The sequence below is a fragment of the Salmo salar genome, chromosome 24, assembly GCF_965601325.2.
Source record: "Salmo salar chromosome 24, fSalSal1, whole genome shotgun sequence".
Lineage (NCBI taxonomy): Eukaryota > Metazoa > Chordata > Actinopteri > Salmoniformes > Salmonidae > Salmo > Salmo salar.
This window is the reverse complement of record NC_138314.1, coordinates 3329669-3353438: the sequence shown is the minus strand read 5'-3', so window position 1 is coordinate 3353438 and position 23770 is coordinate 3329669. Positions and strand designations below refer to the sequence as shown.

At 40.7% G+C, this 23770-nt stretch overlaps 1 protein-coding gene across 1 annotated transcript; it reads left to right on the top strand.

Moving 5' to 3' along the window:
- On the top strand, nucleotides 1-23770 carry LOC106584909 (heat shock protein beta-8). Its single transcript, XM_014170575.2, has 3 exons — nucleotides 1-838; nucleotides 9262-9325; nucleotides 22571-23770. The coding sequence occupies exons 1-3, from the start codon at nucleotides 442-444 to the stop codon at nucleotides 22734-22736; spliced, it is 627 nt and encodes a 208-aa protein (XP_014026050.1). The 5' UTR covers nucleotides 1-441; the 3' UTR covers nucleotides 22737-23770.

The following is a 23770-nucleotide window of genomic DNA, read 5'->3' as shown; positions in this document are numbered from 1 at the left end:
CTGTTGGACTAGTAACACACCAGCTAATGGCTAAACTTGGACGGAGAGGGAGGGTCTTCTGTGGTCAACTGTTGCGTCGCGACCGGTTGCGCCCAGCGGCACTACTGTGCACATTCACCGCCAGGGAGAAGGTAGCCATATAAAACGGTTGACCAATCGGTATAATGTCAGTTCAACTCATAGAGGATATTACACTTCTAAGATACTAACTGGAGGGGTAGTTATAAATCAATGTCCTTGGTTTGAAACCGTTATTTTTGGTGATCCAATCCGTAACTGTCATGAGCCCAACACAGGAAATTATCAAATTAAAAACTTTTTCTCTCTTATAGACTACTCAATATTTATAGAATTCGTAGAGGTGTCAGCTTGGGGAGAGTAAACTTGGAAAGGGTAAAAAAAAAATAGTACTTTTCTTCTTCGGGACAACGACCGGTAAACATGGCAGAAGGAGACTTCTACACTCTTGGAAGTAGGCAGAGGGTCCCACGAGATCCGTTCAGAGAGAGTCCGTCTCTCGCCTCCCGATTTATGGACGATGACTTTGGGATGTCCCCTTTCCCCGAAGACTTGTCAATGGACTGGCCCGGCTGGGCTCGGCCTAGCCGGCTCAGCACGCGGCTTTCCGCACCGTTTACTGGCACTCTGCACACTGGGTTTCAGCCAACGCGCGCATCGACTGGGCAGACGCCGGTGTATTGCACGAGATACAGCGAGTCCCCCCGCAGCTCTCCGACCCAGACACCCGGAGAGCCCTGGAAAGTGTGTGTGAACGTCCACAGCTTTAACCCAGAGGAACTTAATGTCAAAACCAAAGATGGGTTTGTAGAAGTGTCAGGTGAGGAAATCTTCGAATCTTAAATAACAAAAGTTACTAATATCGCCTTTATAAATCCAAACTAACCCAACTAATACCACCAGAATTGCTTGGAGGATAAATAAGAAACACTAACAATGTTATTTTCGTTTTAAGTTGTACCCAGCTAGCACATTTAGTTCCTTGGAAATTGTGGAAACGTGTTTTTGGTTTCACATTGGTTGTGGGAAAGAAGCCATACTTCCCTGACCAAGTTAACATTTGTTCTAGGGTTCTGAGGTTCTAGGGTTCTGAGGTTCTGAGAACGTTTTACTCTGGTTCCTTGAAAGTTTTCCTGGGAGGTTTTATTAACGCTCTGAGAACAGAAATTATAGGTTATTTGGAGGTTTTTGAATGACTTTGTAAAAAAATCTACTCAATAACACTGCTAGCTTATTTTGTGTAAACCTTTGTGAACTCCAAGCAGAGATAGGACACATGGAAATTAATGCAAATACATTTCTTTTTTATTGTGACATCAGTACCTATAATCTTCTGTTCTCTATCCTTGGGTTGCCCTTGTTTTTAGTCGGCTTCGCGAGTGTACAAGTATGTTCACTCCGGCCCTGAAACTCCCCATAATTAAATTTGCGACGATTGTACATCCGCTAAGAAAAGTCTGCAAAAAAAATAATAAAAAAATACATAAATGGAGAAGTCAACATACACGTGTAAGTAAAAACGAATGAAAATATTTTAGAAATTGTGCTACTAATGCACAAACACTTCTCACAAAAAGTTAATATGTTTTTCTTTGGTTATCTTTTGGAAATTGTAGAAATAAAACATTTTCCTTCTTCAGAAGTTCCAGCTAGGCAGGCTAACGATAGTTAGCTAATTAATGTGCTAGCTATCATACAGTAGGTGTATATTAATAACTATATATTTAATAAGTAGACATGCACTCATAATTGACTGTAGCGCATATAAAGCACCTATAAGCTACCGGTGGCTGAAAACACAATCATCGCAGGGTGAATGAGTGACGAATTTCCGGCCAAGGGTGGTCAATTTAAAAATCATTCCTTCCTCCCTCGCCCCTTGCCCTGCAAGTGTATACTTGTCAGACGTCATGATACGTCATCTGAAGTGTCCACTTAATTAGTGTGTGTTTTTAAGTGTTTGGACCGCACAACGGAGTTAGTCCACTGTGCCACCAGGATAGAGCTAGCATGCCATGTTTTTTTATGCATACAAAGCTGTTATTTTTTTGTCTATTCAAACAGACTCCATTTCAAAGAAAACAAGCACTCATTAAGATCAGGTGTGGCTAATTAGTGGGTGCAGCCAACACACCTGAGCACACTTAACAAGATAGAGGAGACAGTTTTGTTGATGAGTTTTGTTGACACTGAACAGAATGTATAGGTTTTTAAATAATATTTTTTTAAACGTTCTCTGAACGCTACCAACATTTTCTTCTGGTTTTGATGGAACATTTTCTTCACATTCTGAGAACTTAATGTATGTTTTTAAATTTCTGAAATTCCCACAGAAGAACATTGTTTCTTAACGTTCTCGGAACAATTTGAGAACATGACTTTAAATGGAACCATGAGGAAACCTGTAGGAAACGTTATGCTTAAGTACTGAAATTCACACAGAAGAATGTTGTTTCATTAACGTTCTCTGAACTATTTGAGAACATTCCCAATGTCAAACCAGTTGGAAAACATTCCGAGAACATTACCCACATGTAAATACAATGTAACCATGTTTGAAGTTTTATGAAACGTTCTGTTAAAGTATTGAAATACAGTACCAAGAAAATAATTTTTTTTTGTCAAGTTCCTTAAATGTGCTAAGAATGTTCCAAAGCCAAGCAATTATCCTGCACCATTCCTAGAAAGTTGTGGGAAGGTTGTATGCAAAATTACCATAGGAAAACCACGCTTTCACCAACTGTTATAAACATATGGTTATCAGAATGTTGTGTTCTAGCTGGGTAAAGTACCACAATAGATAAAGTAACACAATAGACATTATTGACAAAATAGTTATATTCATATTTTAAATATTTACATAAATTATTCACATAGCCAGCTCATATCAGCTCATATCAAGGGATGTTATGATATCCTGCCCTACAGTATGGGCAGTAGGACCCATGACTTGCAGATTGCTAGACCAGTTCATCAAGCCTCGGCACCTGTTTAGATTCCTTCAGAATCACTCACCAATACGCCAGATATAGATTTAAGTGAGGAAGGCCCATGACAACAGTATCTGTCCACAAGAAGATAAGCAACACACTACTGTTAGTGTTTAACACTGGAGAGAGAATGTTCTGGAACTATTATTCTGCCTGGTGATAGCTGACTAGACCCTTCAGTATTTATTAAATCAATAGCTTGTTGTACTACCATGCCCTGATTCTAGGAACCAAAAACATGAAACAGCTAGGTTCTGGAAGTATTATTCAATTTCTGGCCATTGATGGCTAACTACATCCCTTCAGTATTTAGCCAATTCATATACCAGTAATCTTTGAGTTTGTTGTGTTACCATGCCCTGAACTGATTTACAGAACAGAACTGCTCTGATTGTTGAACCAAATCATTTTAAGGGCTATATTAACCTCCTGTCCAGGGCATCCATATAATCTTTGAGTTTGTTATGTATAACCAGGTCCAGATTGTATAGACAAATAAGCGTAAACAATATTTCAAGCTCTCCATGGCTTCTTTAGAGAGTAGACTAAATATTTAGGGAACAACTGAAGAATGCCAGGGATAACCAGCACCTAGGCAAGGTCTGACGGAAGTATAGGTTAGTGTAGGCTACAGAGAGAAGATACTAGGCCCTATACAAGCTTTATATAAACACGTTGGTATGCCAGTTGGGTCATTTAGTCAGCTAGCTGCCTATCTCCGTGGCTCTGCCTGCCTGCCTCAGTGATCTCGTTCTAAAAGTCTGCCTGTGTGGGGGTGTCACAAGCATGTTCAAGCCGGTGTTGACGTGGCCTCTCCGGGCTTTCTCTCATGTCACAGTTTGTACAAAGCAAAAGTTAACCTAACATTGGCTGAACAGGGTTTTGTCTCATCATAGTCTCTAAGCTATCCAAAGCAGTGTGTCCTTGAGGCTGCATTAAAAACTATGTTTAATTAATGGGTGTAGCCTACTGTATATTTGCAATTAAGGTCTGAGTGTGTTACCAGGGCAGTTTGGAATGTGACATCTGTACCACAAGGGACTGAGGGAGGGTGAGAGGTTCTGGGAGACTGAGAGAAAGCCTGTGGTTGTGTTTTTATTCTCTCCAGACCAGAGCTCACACTGCAGGGGTATAGCGTTGCACATAGCTGGGGGCGGGACCGAGCAGAGGGGCAGAGGGGTGGAGGGCAGCGGCTGCTACACTGACATTTAGCATGTAGAGCAGCTGCACAGACAGAAGTCATAAACAGAACTTTATTAAGATGATGCCTTCATTCTGGGGATTTCCAGATCTCTCTTTATGTCACTCTCTCTGTTTGTCAGGAATATATGTGTTTGGGTTGGTGAGGTCATACTTTGAGAAGAAGCAGGGTTAAGATGGGAGGAGATGGAATGATGTCTTTCGTCATCATTCCTGTGAATATATGACCCACCCTTACACCAGGGACAAGACTATGTATATACTCTGTGTTTACATCAGTCCACAATCCTGGGAATTAGATAATGACACTGCTATAAATATCTTCAGAAAAATATTTGAGAAATATTTTTGCCAATTATTGCAAGGTTTTGGATTTCAACAACTTCACCCAACTTCAACAAATTCACCCAACTTATTGTGGGAAGCTTGTGGAAGGCTACCCGAAACATGTGACCCAAGTTAAACAATTTAAAGGTAATGCTACCAAATACTAATTGAGTGTATGTGAACTTCTGACACACTGGGAATGTGATGAAATAAATAAAAGCTGAAATAAATAATTCTCTACTATTATTCTGACATTTCACATTCTTAAAATAAAGTGGTGATCCTAACTGACCTAAGCCAGTTAGGATTAAATGTCAGGAATTGTGAAAAACTGATTTTAAATGTATTTGGCTAAGGTGTATGTAAACTTCCGACTTCAGCTGTATATACAGTGCCTTGACTTTTTCCAAATTTTCTTACGTCACAGCCTTATTCTAAAATGTATTTAATAGTTTTTTTCCTAATCAATCTACACACAATACTCCATAATGCCAACGCAAAACAGGTTCAGAAAAATATACAGTTGAAGTCGGAAGTTTACAAGTTTGATGGGTTGCTGCACAGATATTTTCAGGTCTTTCCAGAGATGTTTGATTGGGTTCAACTCTGGGCTCTGGTTGGGCCACTCAAGGACATTCAGAGCCGTGTCCCGAAGCCACTCCTGCATTGTCTCTTGGCTGTGTGCTTACAGGGTCATTGTCCTGTTGGAAGGTGAACCTTCGCCCCAGTCTGAGGTCCTGAGCGCTCTGGAGCAGGTTTTCATTAAGGATCTCTCTGTTCTTTGCTCTGTTCATCTTTACCTCGTTCCTGACTAATCTCTGAGTCCCAGCCACTGAAAAACATCCCCACAGCATGATGCTGCCACCAATATGCTTCGCCGTAGGAATGGTGGTAGGTTTCCTCCAGACTTGAAGCTTGTCAATCTTGGTTTCATCAGACCAGAGAATCTTGTTTTTCACTGGTCTGAGAGTCTTTGGGTGACTTTTGGCAAACTCCAAGCGGGTTGGCACGTGCCTTTTACTGAGGAGTGGCTTCCGTCTGGCCACTCTACCATAAAGGCCTGATTGGTGGATTGCTGCAGAGATGGTTGTCCTTCTGGAAGGTTCTTCCATCTCCACAGAGGAACTCTAGTGCTTTGTCAGAGTGACCATTGGGTTTTTGGTCACCTCACAGACCAAGGCCCTTCTCCCCCGATTGCTCAGTTTAGCTGGGCGGCCAGATCTAGGAAGAGTCTTGCTGGTTACAAACTTCTTCCATTTAAGAATGATGGATGCCACCGTGTTTTTTGGGACCTTCAATGCTGCAGAATTTTTTTGTTGTACCGTTCACCAGATCTGTACCTGGACACAATCCTGTCTCGGCACGCTATGGAGAATTACTTCAACCTCATGGCTTGGTTTTTGCTCTAACATGCACTGTCAACTGTGGGACCTTATATAGACAGGTGTGTGCCTATCCAAATCATGTCCAATCAATTAAATTTACCACAGGTGGACTCCAATCAAGTTGTAGAAACATCTCAAGGATGATCAGTGGAAACAGGATGCACCTGAGCTCAATTTCGAGTCTCATAGCAAAGGGTCTGAATACTTATGTAAATAAGGTATTTATGTTACTTTCCAAAGGCACTGTATACACAGTTGAAGTCGGAAGTTTACATACACCTTAGCCAAATAAACTAAGTTTTTCACAATTCCTGACATTTAATCCAAATAAAAAAATCCCTGTCTTAGGTCAGTTAGGATCACCACTTTATTTTAAGAATGTGAAATGTCAGAATAATAGTAGAGAGAATGATTTATTTCAGCTTTTATTTATTTCATCATATTCCCAGTGGGTCAGAAGTTTACATACACTCAATTAGCATTTGGTAGCATTGCCTTTAAATTGTTTCACTTGGGTCAAACATTTCGGGTAGCCTTCCACAAGCTTCCCACAATAAGTTGGGTGAATTTTGTCCCATTCCTCCTGACAGAGCAGGTGTAACTGAATCAGGTTTGTAGGCCTCCTTGCTCGCACAAGCTTTTTCAGTTCTGCCCACAAATCTTTTATAGGATTGAGGTCAGGGCTTTGTGATGGCCACTCCAATACCTTGACTTTGTTGTCCTTGAGCCATTTTGCCACAACTTTGGAAGTATGCGTGGGGTCATTGTTCATTTGGAAGACCCATTTGCGACCAAGCTTTAACCTGTTGGGTCTAGGGGGCAGCATTTGCACGTCTGGATAAAAAAAATGTACCCGATTTAATCTGGTTACTAATCCTACCCAGTAACTAGAATATGCATATACTTATTATATATGGATAGAAAACACTCTAAAGTTTCCAAAACTGTTTGAATGGTGTCTGTGAGTATAACAGAACTCATTTGGCAGGCAAAACCCTGAGACATTTTCTGACAGGAAGTGGATACCTGATGTGTTGTATTGACTTTAAACCTATCCCATTGAAAAACACAGGGGTTTAGGAATATTTTGGCACTTCCTATTGCTTCCACTAGATGTCACCAGCCTTTACAAAGTGTTTTGAGTCTTCTGGAGGGAGATCTGACCGAACAAGAGCCATGGAACGGTGATGTCCCATTAGACACCTGGCGCGCTAGTTCATGTTGGGTACCCTCGTTCCAATACGTTATAAAAGAGTATGCATTCGTCCACCTTGAATATTATTCATGTTCTGGTTAAAAAAGGCCCTAATGATTTATGCTATACAACGTTTGACATGTTTGAACGAACGGAAATATATTTTTTCCCCTCGTTCATGACGAGAAGTCCGGCTGGCTTACATCATGTGCTAACGAGACGGAGATTTTTGGACATAAATGATGAGCTTTTTTGAACAAAACTACATTCGTTATGGACCTGTGATACCTGGAAGTGACATCTGATGAAGAGAATCAAAGGTAATGGATTATTTACATAGTATTTTCGATTTTAGATCTCCCCAACATGACGTCTAGTCTGTATCGCAACGCGTATTTTTCTGGGCGCAGTGCTCAGATTATTGCAAAGTGTGATTTCCCAGTAAGGTTATTTTTAAATCTGGCAAGTTGATTGCGTTCAAGAGATGTAAATCTATAATTCTTTAAATGACAATATAATATTTTACCAATGTTTTCTAATTTTAATTATTTAATTTCTGACGCTGACTTGACTGCCGGTTATTGGAGGGAAACGATTTCCTCAACATCAATGCCATAGTAAAACGCTGTTTTTGTATATAAATATGAACTTGATAGAACTAAAAATGCATGCATTGTCTAACATAATGTCCTAGGAGTGTCATCTGATGGAGATTGTAAAAGGTTAGTGCATCATTTTAGCTGGTTTTATGGTTTTGGTGACCCTGTCTTTGACTTGACAAAACATTACACACAACTCTTGTAAATGTACTGTCCTAACATACTCTAAATTTATGCTTTCGCCGTAAAACCTTTTTGAAATCGTAAAACGTGGTTAGATTAAGGAGATGTTTATCTTTCAAATGGTGTAACATAGTTGTATTTTTGAAAAATTTGAATTTTGACATTTATTTGGATTCAAATTTGCCGCTCTTGAAATGCACCTGCTGTTGATGGAGTGCACCACGGGTGGCACGCTAGCGTCCCACCTAGCCCCAAGAGGTTAACTTCCTGACTGATGTCTTGAGATGTTGCTTCAATATATCCACACAATTTTGCTTCCTCATGATGCCATCTATTTTGTGAAGTGCACCAGTCGCTCCTGCAGCAAAGCACCCCCACAACGTGATGCTGCCACCCCCGTGCTTCACGGTTGGGATGGTGTTCTTTGGCTTGCAAGCCTCCCCCTTTTTTCTCCAAACATAACGATGGTCATTATGGCCAAACAGTTCTATTTTTGTTTCATCAGACCAGAGGACATTTCTATCAAAAAGTACGATCTTTGTCCCCCATGTGCAGTTGCAAACCGTAGTCTGGCTTTTTTATGGTGGTTTTGGAGCAGTGGCTTCTAGGAGACAGAACGTGTCTCCTTCCTGAACGGTATGACAGCTGCGTGGTCCCATGGTGTTTAGACCTGCGTACTATTGTTTGTACAGATGAACGTGGTACCTTCAGGTGTTTGGAAATTGCTCCAAAGGATGAACCAGACTTGTGGAGGTCTACAATTTTTCTTGGTCTTGGGTGATATCTTTTGATTTTCCCATGATGTCAAGCAAAGAGGCACTGTGTTTGAAGGTATGCTTTGAAATACATCCACAGGTACACCTCCAATTGACTCAAATGATGTCAATTAGCCTATCAGACGCTTCTAAAGCCATGACATAATTTTCTGGAATTTTCCAAGCTGTTTAAAGGCACAGTCAACATAGTGTATGTAAACTTCTGACCCACTGGAATTGAGATACAGTGAAATAAACTGTCTGTAAACAATTGTTGGAAAAAGACCTGTGTCATGCACAAAGTAGATGTCCTAACCGACTTGCCAAAACTATAGTTTGTTAACATGAAATTTGTGGAGCGGTTGAAAACAAGTTTTCATGACTCCAACCTGAGTGTATGTAAACTTCCGACTTCCACACTATATATATGAAGTAATGTTTAGTGTATTGGTCTGTTTTCTGTGTCTAGTAACAGAGATATGTTCAGGGTCTTATCTTCCTCCTTGACCTGATAATGACCAAGCAACAGAGGTTACACCATTTGACAATGTATTATTGGTTAGGGTTATTGAACTCTGCTCATTGGATTTCATGTTGTTTTTTCCACAGGGAAACATGAAGAGAAGCAAAAGGAAGGAGGTATAGTGACAAAGAATTTCACAAAGAAGATACAGTAAGTATCCATAGCCACATGCAACAATGATAACAACAGCAACAACAGCCAATAAACACATACTCCCTTAGGATTACTTTGCCTAGCGTCCATATCTCACAGGTAATCAAACATTTCAAACACATCATATGATCCCATTTCAAAGTTGTCACTCGTTCCTCGATGAGCAAAACAACAACCTTTAGCCTCCCCACAGGGAATCTATCCGACATTTCAAACATCTATTTTGATACGGTCCAATATAACCAAATAAAAAAAATGGCTAAAGGAACACCTTACTGCACAATTGGGGACTGTGAATAGACACAGCCATTTTATATATCTTGTATGGTAATTTGCACTGTATTATGTATTAGACCTAGATATTGTGTGTATGAACTGAGATGTAGGCTATGTGTGACGTTTTAAATGTATGTAGTTCAGTCCTTGACTAATAATGTTCTGTACTATGTATTATGTCATGTTTCATGTGGATCCCAGGAAGAGTAACTGCTGCTTTTGTAGGGATCCTAATAAATACCAAATACCAATATCAAAAATTATCACCAATTCAGCAACAACTGATAAACAGTTGCTGCCTCAGAATTAGTTACTGTCTCCCCACAGGCAATCCATCAGACATTTCAAACATCTACTGTCAAATGATCTCATATCAAAATGCCAGCTAAGTGGCCCAGTAACCCAAGGCAGCTAGGGCACAGAAGTTTCCATACGGCCATGCCCCTGTTAATTAGGACTATGGAACATCAAACAGTGGTGCTAATCACAAGTATGGGAGCACTGGCTACCTATCAAATGGCACCCTTTCCTTACATACTGCACTACTTTTGACCAGACCCCTATGTGCCCTGGTCAAAAGTAGGGAATATTGTGCCATTTGGGATACAGCACTGTCTTACAGGCACGGTGGAGGTGGCGTCACTTCAATGTTATTAATTTACTCTTGGCTAATTAGTAGGCAGCTAGTCTGCACTGGCACCAGCACTACTCTCTCTCTTCATATCACCAAGTCTTGTAATTGTAATCCCTCAGATCACACAGGCACACACACACACACACACACACACACACACACACACACACACACACACACACACACACACACACACACACACACACACACTAAGACACACACACACACAGACACATTCACACACATCGTGCTCCAGCTAAGCGAAACCCAAAGCAAGAGACAGACTGAGAGATAGAATAGTGGGTATATAAATAACTGTCCTCAATACAGAAATCCTCTGGCTGTAGAGTACAGTAGGCTACCCCCAGTGGAGAGAGAGAGGAGACATTCCTGTACTGCCTAACTAATCTAATCTGTTGTTATTAGTGAAAAAGACAAGGGGCTTGAGTCAATCTGTAGCGCTGAAGATCCGCGAATGAAATTCCAAGGTAATTTCCGATTGAGCCGACATATGCAGCATTTACCATGAATGCAATCTTCGCAAACAAGGATAACATTGCCTTTGAATTTATTTTGCGCTATACTGCGGATCTTCAGATCTATGGATTAAATCGAGCCCTAGAGCTTGTTATTCCTTGCAGAATATAAAATTCTGCTGTGCGTCGGAGCACCCCCTCCCACATTCACCGGATAGGCACCAGATAGGTGCAGTGAAATGTGTTGTTTTATAGGATTAAACAATTTTTCACCTAGTCAGCTCAGGTATTCAAACCAGCAACATTTTGGTTTCTGGCCCAACATGTTAACCACTAGGTTACCTGCCACCCTTACAACAATTTTTAGCTGTGACTATGTTCATGATATAACACAGCTTCTTGTGCCTTTATTTCTTAATTAACTTATTGTGGTCTTTCTAGCATAGGATCTTAGAGAGAGGAGTGTGGATAAATTATTAACTATTTGGGATTTTTCTCTGACTCTTCTGTGCATCAACAAGGTTAACTACTTATGTTATTCCAACCTGGGGTAGACGTAACATAGTAAACGAAAATCCGGGATACTTAACCTGTTGGGGCTAGGGGGCAGTATTGAGAATTTTGAAAAAGATATGTGCCCATTTTTAACTGCCACCTACACCAACTCAGAAGCTAGGATATGCATAGTATTACCAGATTTGGATAGAAAACACTCTGAACTTTCTAAAACTGTTTGAATGGTGTCTGTAAGTATAACAAAACTCATATGGCAGGCAAAAACCTGAGAAAACCTGAGAGAAAAAAATAATTTTGTGGCTGTACTATTTTTTTAAATCATTGTTTAATAGATACCACAGTGAGAAAGGATTCATTTCGCAACTCCTACGGCTTCCACTAGATGTCAGCGATCTTTATAAAGTTGTTTGAAGCGTCTATGATCAACAGAGACCGGATGACAAGGAAGGGAAGTTGACCTCCCTGGGATGTCGTCACTTCCATTATTGTCTGCACCTGCTCAATCATGTGATGCGAGACAATTTTCAAAAACGTTTTTCTAGACACAGGAGCGGTCGGGTTGAAACATTACTGATGTTTCACGTTAAAAATGGCTCCAAAGATTGATGCTAAACAACGTTTGACATGTTTGAACGAACGTAAATAGATTATTTTTGTAACTTTTTTTAACTTTTCGCCGTGACTTCCCACCCCCCCCCCCCCCCCCCCGCCCGCGCTACTTTTGAGTAGCCACCGAAGCGCTAACAACATGGAACAACTTGGAGTTATTTGGACATCAATTATGAACTTTGTCAAAAGAAACCACATTTGTAGTGGACCTGGGATTCCTGGAAGTGCCAATGGATGAAGATAATCAAAGGTAAGGGATTATTGACGATAGTATTATTGATATTAGATGGTTACAAGATGATGCTAACCTATATAGCCTAGCCTATTGTTCTTAGCACAGCACCCGGTTTATTGCAACTTGTGATTTCCCAGTAAAGTTATTTTGAAATCTGGCAATACAGTAGCATTTACGAAATGTTAAAATATAATTATTTGAATGACAATATTATCATTTACCAATGTTTTCGAATAGTAATTTTGTAAATTGTAACGTTGTTCACCGGAAGCATTTCAGAGAAGAAAAAAATCTGAATTTCACCGCTACTGTAAAATGCTGTTTTTGGATATAAATATGAACTTGATGGAACAAAAAATGCATGTATTGTATAACATAATGTCCTAGGAGTGTCATCTGATGGAGATTGCCAAAGGTTAGTGCATAATTTTAGCTGGTTTCTGCTTTTGGTGACGCCTGACCTTGAATTGAAAATGGATGTTTGTACTTTTGTGGCTATGTCCTAACATAATCTAACTTTATGCTTTTGCCGTAAAGCCTCTTTGAAAATCGAACAATGTGGTTGGAATAAGGAGATGTTTATCTTTTAAATGGTGTAAAATAGTTGATTGTTTGAGAAATTGAAATGATTAGATTTTTGATGTTTTGAATTTCCAGCCTTGTTAGCAATCCCGTCTCGGGGTTCATTGCTAACCTGTAGCCCCAACAGGTTTTAAATGAGTATGATATGTTACGTTTGGAATTGTATCATTCGTTTGTTGGTGTCCATCATTAGTTTCGTATGATATGTTACGAATTATAATTCATAAGATATGTTACGAATTACAATTCGTATGATGTGTTATGAATTGCAACCTATACAATATGTTACAAATTTGCAATATGTATGATATGTTATGAATTCCAATTTGTTGTGCCTAACGTTAGCTGGGTGGCTAAAGTTAACGTTAGCTAGGTGGCTAACAGTAGCTAGGCTAGGCGTTAGGGTTAAGGTTAGGGTTAAGGTTAAGGGCTAGGAGTTAGGTTAAAAGGTTAGGGGAGGATTTTGCTAATATTCTAAGTAGTTGCAAAGTAGCAAATTATCTAAAATGCTAAAGTTGTCCGTGATGAGATTCAAACATGCATTATTTGGGTTTCTAGACATTCGTGTTATACACCTACCCATCCACCCCGCCCAACCACCCTACTTTAGTTGTTGCCTTATTAAGTAACCTTCTGTCTTATTTAACCATACCAAACATAACATATCATACTCATTTGAGTGTCCCAGATTTTTATTTACTATGTTACGTCTAGTCTTTGAGACCAGGATGGCTATTGTCATAACGCTCCTGCGAAGATCTGAAGGATCAAGTTACAGTCGGTCCGCTCTACAGCGCCCTCTCTCTCCCGCAGAGGTGGAGGGGGCCACTTTATGGCGGTCGTAAAATACTCTGCTTCTGGGCTCTGTAGTATCGAGATTGGAATGTGACTGTGGAACACAGACACTTGGACGTCAAAAAGTTGAATAATTGAACAGTATTTCTGTATTCCAAGTAGTTTGGGTGGTCCATGGACACTTAAGGAACAGTCATGTCGAGTTTGTTTCATTTGGTGACCTCATGAAGGACAGGAGACACACAGTACTGCTTCTTTGTTTGTATACACTTCTCAATTATGGGGTTTGCATCTGATGTTGTATAAAATAAATTATTAAGCATAAGGATACTTTTGCTAAAGATAACAATGTGATCTTAGTCTTCTAAATGAGAATTGTTTTTCATAGTAACTTATGATCAGTCAGTGGCCACGCCCCCGTGAGCACAGACATTACACGGCGTCATGGAATGCCCCCTTTTCTACTCCTGTATAAAGCCACCCGTGCCAAAATGTACATTAGACCAAAAAACATGGAAGCTGTCGCCTCATGTTGAAGTGGTTGGCAACTCTACCAAAGGACAAGACCAGAGAACGTGGAGATCATTCCCACGTTGAAATGGCAAAGAAATCTACAAACTAAAGAATAAATATTTAGGCTGCAGCTGTTTAAGTACTTTAGTCTGGTAAACGCAACTGGTCGAACGACCGAATGGTACTCTGACGTATCCATTATAACAAGCTACAACTACGAAAGACTTTGATCTCTGGGGGAATGCAACCAGAGACTCTCTGATGAACTATTATCCAGCAGACGGACCAGCAATCACAGAGAGGGACAACAAAGGCATACACTCATAAATATGTAAATTGCAATTTCTTTTCGAATGAGCGGCTGTTCATGTTCAAAGTATTAGCATTTCCATGAGGGTAGTTATCAACTCTGAATTTCCCGCTCTTGAGCTGTCCCCACCCCTTTCCTTTGTCTACCAAGCTGTCATATCGGTTTTGTCCACTAGGGACTTTTCTTTGTGTCATGTTAGTAACTGACCTACTGTGTGTGTGTTTATGTAATTCTGTGATTGATTAGTTATTTAGTAAATAAATAATTAAGCCAATTTGTATATCACTGATTCATGATTTATGATGCTAGGATTCGTGCAGATATCCCAGGGTTTGCCACATTCAGGAGTGAGACTGATGAGGTAATAATACATTAATAGAAGACTGTAATCGATAAGATAATAAATTATCTGAAGAGTTATATTCGGGAAATTGTAACTCTATAAACAACATTTTCCATAGGTGCCCCGACTTCCTAGTTAATTATCATTCCATGATTCGTTTAATCACAGAATAATTACACAACGAGAATTGATTTGATAATATAACAGTCTACAAATTTAATGACAGCAAATGCTACGACACTATTCTAAAAAACAATACTCAATGCCTCTCTGTGTATCTCTCTCTGGAATATACACTGCTCAAAAAAAGGGAACACTTAAACAACACATCCTAGATCTGAATGAAAGAAATAATCTTATTAACTACTTTTTTCTTTACATAGCTGAATGTGCTGACAACAAAATCACACAAAAATAATCAATGGAAATTCAATTTATCAACCCATGGAGGTCTGGATTTGGAGTCACACTCAAAATTAAAGTGGAAAACCACACTACAGGCTGATCCAACTTTGATGTAATGTCCTTAAAACAAGTCAAAATGAGGCTCAGTAGTGTGTGTGGCCTCCACGTGCCTGTATGACCTCCCTACAACGCCTGGGCATGCTCCTGATGAAGTGGCGGATGGTCTCCTGAGGGATTTCCTCCCAGACCTGGACTAAAGCATCCGCCAACTCCTGGACAGTCTGTGGTGCAACGTGGCATTGGTGGATTGAGCGAGACATGATGTCCCAGATGTGCTCAATTGGATTCAGGTCTGGGGAACGGGCGGGCCAGCCCATAGCATCAATGCCTTCCTCTTGCAGGAACTGCTGACACACTCCAGCCACATGAGGTCTAGCATTGTCTTGCATTAGGAGGAACCCAGGGCCAACCGCACCAGCATATGGTCTCACAAGGGGTCTGAGGATCTCATCTCGGTACCTAATGGCAGTCAGGCTACCTCTGGCGAGCACATGGAGGGCTGTGCGGCCCCCCAAAGAAATGCCACCCCACACCATGACTGACCCACCGCCAAACCGGTCATGCTGGAGGATGTTGCAGGCAGCAGAACGTTCTCCACGGCGTCTCCAGACTCTGTCACGTCTGTCACATGCTCAGTGTGAACCTGCTTTCATCTGTGAAGAGCACAGGGCGCCAGTGGCAAATTTGCCAATCTTGGTGTTCTCTGGCAAATGCCAAACGTCCTGCACGGTGTTTGGCTGTAAGCACAACCCCCACCTGTGGACGTCGGGCCCTCATACCACCCTCATGGAGTCTGTTTCTGACCGTTTGAGCAGACACATGCACATTTGTGGCCTGCTGGAGATCATTTTGCAGGGCTCTGGCAGAGCTCCTCCTGCTCCTCCTTGCACAAAGGCGGAGGTAGCGGTCCTGCTGATGGGTTGTTGCCCTCCTACGGCCTCCTCCACATCTCCTGATGTACTGGCCTGTCTCCTGGTAGCGCCTCCATGCTCTGGACACTACGCTGACAGACACAGCAAACCTTCTTGCCACAGCTCGCATTGATGTGCCATCCGGGATGAGCTGCACTACCTGAGCCACTTGTGTGGGTTGTAGACTCCGTCTCATGCTACCACTAGAGTGAAAGCACCGCCAGCATTCAAAAGTGACCAAAACATCAGCCAGGAAGCATAGGAACTGAGAAGTGGTCTGTGGTCACCACCTGCTGAACCACTCCTTTATTGGGGGTGTCTTGCTTATTGCCTATAATTTCCACCTGTTGTCTATTCCATTTGCACAACAGCATGTGAAATGTATTGTCAATCAGTGTTGCTTCCTAAGTGGACAGTTTGATTTCACAGAAGTGTGATTAACTTGGAGTTACATTGTGTTGTTTAAGTGTTCCCTTTATTTTTTTGAGCAGTGTAATTCCTATGTGTTTTTCTGTGAAGGTCTCTATGCTAGCTATTTGGTTTGTTATTCGGGGCTGTGGGTGGATTGTATGATTCGTCTTTGAGACCAGGCTGGCTATTCAAGAAACAAATACTCAATGTCTCTCTGTGTCTCTCTCTGGAATGTAATTCCTATATGTTTTTCTGTGAAGGTCTCTCTCTGTGCTAGCTATTTGGTTTGTTATTCAGGGCTGTGGGTGGATTGTCATTGTCACTTTACCTCCTGTCTCTCTCTTCCCGCAAGCCCTGTTTCACTGCCTCTCCCCCCAAAAAAGCATATTGGACAGTTTTGGGCAGCCATAAAGAATCAATGGGAGAGATAAAAAGCAATGTAGCCAGAGGTGAATAAAATCCCCAGCCGGACAGATACTATTATGCAGTCGGGTGTGTCACGTAATAAGCCGGGCTGAGTGATTTGACTTTGTCAGAGAGACTTGCTGCATTTGGCTCCCTGAAAACAGGGGACTGTGAATTGGAGCCTTGAAGCCTGGGATGATTTATTATGGGGTCTTCATTCATTTCCAAGTTTCCACACATGAGTATGTCTGTGGTTTCTCTTTACCCTTGATGTGCCAATCTTTACCCTTGCTCTCTGGCTTCCTCAGACTAGGACAGGCAATTGTCAGTTGTGTGTAAAATGGTAGAGAGACTGTAGAGGGGTTATGATAATGAAATGGAGGCTGGACTCTAGGTCTGAGTCTACGAGGCTCTGCCCTTTAAAAAAAACAGTTCCCACATCCAATTTATGTGAAAATCGGGTATGCAGATTCACATGTGGGGTTGAAATCATGTTATTCTCCTCACATGTGAAAAGATGGTGTTAACATGTTGCAGTAGCAATGTTTCCATCTGGGATTTAGGGTGACCACATCTAAAAAGCCCAAATGCGGTACAAAGGATTTAAACGATAACACGATTAAATAAACCCTCTTTCCTGCAATTCTCCCTATCTTTGGTTATGTTACGCTGGCTTTTTTCCAGTTGCAAGTTTTGGCACATTCATTTCAACAACATAGCACCCTGCATCTCACTGCTGTTTTGCCTCTGAAGCTACAGTAAGCAGGGTCAGTCCAGGTCAGTCTCTGAATGGGAGCTGAAGTGGTGAAAAATAAACATATGAAAAAGAATGTCACATGTGGGGAAACATTTTTTTCACAATGGAAAACCGTGAAAAATGTATGTGAAACTTCACACGTGTCCCAAAACCACGTGTCTGACTCGTGAAAATTTTAACAACAACAAATTATTAATTTGTTTCACGTGAATTCGGTCCTATGTAGCAACATTTTAAATTGTGTTTTTTACATTGGATAAAAGTAGAGACTATAGAAAATGGTACATACGCTACAGTTGAGGAACAATGGGAAAGTAATTCTGCTTTGAAAGTTGATAAACTTGTCACCCCACTTTTGAGAAAATGGCCCTTGAAGTATTTTTGGTACACCTACTGGAGCTCTTCTTTGTCTACACCCATTCAGCATCCTTCACACCCTCTTTAGCCTAAGCCCCAACCCATCTCTTTAAAGATTCACATGTAAGGCCATGTGCTCAACAGAGTGAGTAGTGTAGTAAACAACCAAAGTTTTTAAGACAAAAAAATGTAAAAGTAGTAGCCTACAATAAGGAAAGATTCCAGGTAAAAATATATTTTATTGTCCTTGGCCTATATCCTAATCTGACTTTAGTGCAGGTCATGTTGTTCTTCACATTACCGTCTCTGGTAAACACACACTCAAATAAAATAAAATAAAATACAGAATACAGAAGGTGTAAATGGTAGAGTGAAATGATTACTTGCATATTTGCGTAGTAGCGATATCAAAAACAGAAAATGTCCAGATAATTGTTAGATGACGCTTACCCAGACACATTTGTCTAAATTGATGGGTCATGTGAAAGAAATGCTATAACCACCCCCTAGCCACATCTAGCTAAGTGGATGGGTCACTATTGTCTAGACATGTACACATGTTCATGAAATACAATAGATGGCTGTAACCACCCCGACACACCTGGCTGACTTGATGGGTCTTGTTGTTTAGCTAAAGTATTTTTGTTTAGCTAAACAATGAACTGACATAATCTCAACTCATATTAAACTGATTGTCATAGTGGTAGTATACATATACATGTTGCTAAAGCTAACCAACTATGTTCAATGTTAGCTAGCTAGCTAACATTAGGCTATTACAAGCAATGCATATAGTTTTCTGATTCGAATAATATTACTACACAGATCATACACGTAACTTTAACTAGCGAGCCAGCAAGCTATCGTTCACTAGCTAGCGAACAGTACGCTTTAACTTGCAATGAAAATGACTTTCTGACTAAATTAGAAACTTATAATATATGAAAATGTAGCTAGACTCTTACATGGATGAACACTTTATGGCAGACTGGAACCATTTAACTCTGTTTGTAGCTACATCTTGTTTGGCCAGTGTTGTGTCAAGTCACTCCGGTTCACACTGACCGTGGCGTGTGCAGAAAGTAGCCTATCACAACTCTTTCCAACTGATCTGTCGATGCTAAATTCAGGGCATCAATGTTGTTGAGAAAAGTAGCAAAACCTTTGTAATTTTCGATGGCTAATGTTATATCTTTCAAAAAAACCGTGTTTGAAAGGATAATCAACACATACTGAGCAGCTCACGTTATAGACAGAAGCCAGCTACATGGCAGACCAATGCAAACTCATCTCCCGGCCTGTCCAGCCCATCCATTATCTCAGCCAATCATGGCTAGCGGGAAGGTTCCTGACTTTTTCCGTGGCTAAACCAACTAGGCTCATAATGTAACAATTTTATTCGATTTACAGATGGAATCCAAATTTGTTAATAAGGCACATGAAAGTTGACATTTTCCAGTAGGCATTTCTGGCCAAAATATATATTTTTAGATATGTTCAAATGCCTCTCCTCTGAAGTAGTGACGTGCAACATACATACGCCTATCTTCCTTAAAGGGTCACATATGTGTGTTCACACATGTGTCTGAAAACCATGTTTTTTTCTTATGTGATTTTTTTTCATGTGTTTCTTTTGTAAGGATGTTGTTTATTTAAGCATAGGAACACTTGGCAGCTCATATGGAAACTCCAGCGACGGACAGAGGGCTTTATATGGCCAAGCTGCTTGACAAAGACCAGAGACCCGTCTGTCTGGGGTCTCTCTCTCTCTCTCTCTCTCTCTCTCTTTCTCTCTCTTTCTCTCTCTCTTTCTCTCTCTCTCTCTCTCTCTCTCTCTCTCTCATATAACTATATTGCAGATCTTAACTCGAACCAGTGTGCCTGGCACCTACTACCGTACTCCATTCAAAGGAACTTAAATTGTTTGTCATGCCCATGGCACACATACACCATATCTCAATTGTCTCAAGGCTTAAAATCCCTCTTTAACCTGTTTCCTCAACATCATCTAAACTGATTGAGGTGGATTTATCAAGTGACATCCAATAAGGGATCATAGCTTTCACCTGGATTCACCTGGTCAGTCTATGTTGTGGAAAGAGCAGGTGTTCTTAAAAAGCTGTAATATGTAACTTTTTGGGCAACCCAATTAAATCATTCTCATTAAAAGCAAGTCTAAGAAGCGGTATATATATGTTCTATGTGACCTATTTCTATGCTTCCCATTCTCAAGTTTTGTTTTGTTTTGTTTTACTTTCAGTTTTGTACACCAGCTTTAAACAGCTAAAATACAATATTTTTGGCTATAGAAAATATATTTCACAGCTATTTAGATGGTACAATGATTCCTACGCTATATTTGCTTGTTTTTTCACGTAAACTGAAATTTGGCGCACTATTAGAATTTTAGCAACCAGGAAATAGCAGAGCGATTTCTGCATACTGCATCTTTACTGTTTCGTACAATCAATGTATTTAAAATAAGGAAGAGAATGTATGTTTAGATCATGCTTATGAAGTATTATATAACATGTGCTACTACAGTGTCATAAACCAGATTAGACCAGATAAAACTCAGCAAAGGTTAATCCCATGCTGACCTTTGATAGGAATTGATAGCAGAGAACACAAGACCTCTAACTTTACCCAGAGCCATATGCTTCTGTCTGGGCTATATACTCCAAGGATATATCCTATCTAGCAACCAAGCTAATCTTTAAATCTCTGTTTGTTTATCTCATATTGGTCCAATCATATTAGTGTTTTGTCCAAAATGGCACCCTATTTTCTACTTCTGACCAGAGCCCTATGGGCCGTGAATAGGGTGCAATTTCAGAAGCAATCTCTGTCTGTTTATCTCATATTGGTCCAATCATACCAGTCCTCCTCTCTCCATCCTTCTCTCTTGGCCCTCTACTATTTTCTATTTTTACCAATGACCTGCCATGGGCATTAAACAAAGCCTGTGTGTCCATGTATGCTGATGATTCAACCCTCTACACGTCAGCAACCACAGCTAGTGAAATCACTCCAACCCTAGAATGGGTAGCCTGTAATAAACTGGTACTGAACATAATTCCCTAAGTTCTAGACCTCAGCTGAATCTGGTAATGAATGGTGTGGCTGTTGAGCAAGTTGAGGAGACTAAATTCCTTGGTTTTACCTTAGATTGTAAACTGTCATTGTCAAAAATATATGGATTCAATGTTTGTAAAGATGGGGAGAGGTCTGTCCATGATAAGAGATGCTCTGCTTTTTTGACACCACACTAAACAAAGCAATTCCTGCAGGCTCTAGTTTGATCTTATCTTGATTATTGTCCAGTCATATGGCCAAGTACTACAAATAACCTAGTTACACTGCAGCTGGCCCAGAACTGAGTGGCACGTTTTGCTCTTCATTGTAATCAGAGGGATAATATCAGTAATATGCATTCCACGCTCTCTTGGCTAAGAGTTGAGGAAAGACTGACTGCATCACTTCTTCTTTTTATACGAAACATTTGTGTTGGAAATTCCAAATTGTTTGCATTGTCATCTTACACACAGCACTGACACACACACATTTACCCCACCAGACATGCCACCAGGGGTCTTTTCACAGTCCCCAGTATTATACAGAGCCATGAGTGCATTGAACTGCCTTCCATCTCATGTGTGTACTGACATGTGTAACTGACAGATGCAAATGCACATGCACACTAGATGTTAATGTTTTTAAATGTATGCACATTTTTAAAGTATTTTGTCTATAATGTATTTTCCATTATGTGTCGGACCCCAATAAGCCTAGCTGTCGCCATTGGCGTCGGCTAATGGGGATCGTAATAAAATAAAATAAAATCCTCCAGAATCCTCATAAACATTTTTGACAGGCGGTAATGATATCTCACTCTCTCTCTAAACAATTTTTCTCTGTCTGTCACTCTGTCCATGTCTCTTTCTCTCTCCCTCTTTCCCTCTCTCTCAAAACGCATTTATGAGGAAGCCATTTATGCTAATTTAGTCATAAACTAGTTCAAAAACCAAGGGGGAAAAGGGAGAGGGAAATTGGCTGTTACCTGTCTGTCTGGCTGTTGAGATGAGCTGATTAGAAAAGTATGCAAATGGGAATTTCAGGTGATAATAGACTTTGCATCAGACAGCCATTTTGAATAATTGGAATCAGCCCTCATTTCTCAATCCTGCACCTGGAGCGAGTATGTCTCTTTTTTCTCCTTCTTCTTTTTTTCTTCCTCACGGCGCTGCGATGGTGACGGCAGCCAGAACATTTTAATGAAAACCTGAAAAATGAGCGTTGGCCAAAGAAAAAAAAAAAAATTGCTTTCAACATTAATTTAATCTGGAGCCAAGGTTTCTACTTACGGATTGTGTTAAATCCTATGTTTATAACTGGAGGCTGTTATAGGTATCGACAAGATGTCAATCAAATCCATTTGTTAGCACCAAACAGTAGTTGCAGTACTGCTGAGGTAATTCAGAAAAGGTTGCAAAGTTTTTAAAACCTCCAAGCACAGTTGCTTACACCATGTTTTTCCTTTCCTTCCACACCTGTTCTCTCCGTCTTTGTAGTTACCAACTTTTTCAAGACCCTCAAGCTTAAAGTTGTATGTACAAGTCTCTCAAATGCTCTTTCTCTCCCTCTTAGGATTCCAACCGACGTGGACCCTCTGAGGGTCTTCGCCTCCTTGTCGCCAGAGGGTGTGTTGATCATCGAGGTACGGCAGAGCCCTCCCTACTACCTCTTCAGTAACGAATGTCCTCAGGGAGAGATGGAAGAGGCCAGCCAGAGCCAGGAGGCCACCATGGTCTAGGATGAAGCCCAGGACCGAGCTCTCTCCCCTGGGGAGACACAGCCTCACCCCGGGCCCCCCTCAGGACATAATAGAGCATCCAGCAGACTAGAGAAAGGGCTAACACAGGTTCAAAGCCATCGAGACCTTCCGCGTTATGTTGTTGGGGTGACTCCGAAATGGCACCCTATTCACTATTAAGTAGTGCACTGAATATGGTCCCAAAGAAGCACTCTGATTTTCTTTTTGAGTGTTAAGTAATCACACAATTACTCCCCTAAAATATATAATAATAACATGGTGTTTGTGTATCTCTTGGCAGCGAAGGCTACTTGGATCTGTCACAGATTTAATTAAAAGTCACAAACTAAATCAATTCTAATGTCTCACAGTAGAGTTGCTATATACAGTATGCATCCAGTCCCAGATGCAATACTGAACTGACTCCAGATCCTAAACTGAGCAGCCTAGAAGCAGGCTGGGGCCCATGCTGTCTGAATCATCCTGAATCATCCTGTGGTTTTCTATCCGTATCCCATTTGTGATGAAAACGTAATTTGACAGAATGCTTCATATACACCATATTATGTTAAATGTGTAATTGAAAGAAGCACATTCAAATGGATAATCAAATAAAGTCATCCCATATGCCTTTATTTCTGAGTGGGAAGACTTAATGAAAGGGATATTCCCATCATTATAGTGTGTAACCTACTGTACGTGTGTGTTGAAACTGTATTCTACCCTAATGTAGGCCTACTGTCTGTAAATACATTGCACTTAACAGTACGTGCCAACCCATAGACACATCTATTTGAGTGCCATGATTACCCTACCTAGAGGTCTTACAAACTGATGTTCGTTGCATTTTTCTATTTGTACATGTAATGATGACGCTGTGTTCGTTCTTGGTGCAAAGGGAATTCATTTTTGCTAGACTTCTCCACTCCCTCCCCCCTCCTTCCTCTGCCGTCCCTCATCTCCTCCATCCCTCTCTCCTCCTTTCCGTCATGTCTTTGTATTTGTTTATGCAATAAAATCTCCCATCAATCCCA

What these genes read in the sequence shown, in the direction of transcription:
- LOC106584909 (XM_014170575.2), top strand. Translation starts at nt 442, where the DNA reads ATGGCAGAAGGAGACTTCTACACTCTTGGAAGTAGGCAGAGGGTCCCA. An exon ending in TGGGTTTGTAGAAGTGTCAG is followed by an intron (nt 839 to 9,261) that starts GTGAGGAAATCT and finishes TTTTTTCCACAG; the next exon opens with GGAAACATGAAGAGAAGCAA. An exon ending in AATTTCACAAAGAAGATACA is followed by an intron (nt 9,326 to 22,570) that starts GTAAGTATCCAT and finishes TCTCCCTCTTAG; the next exon opens with GATTCCAACCGACGTGGACC.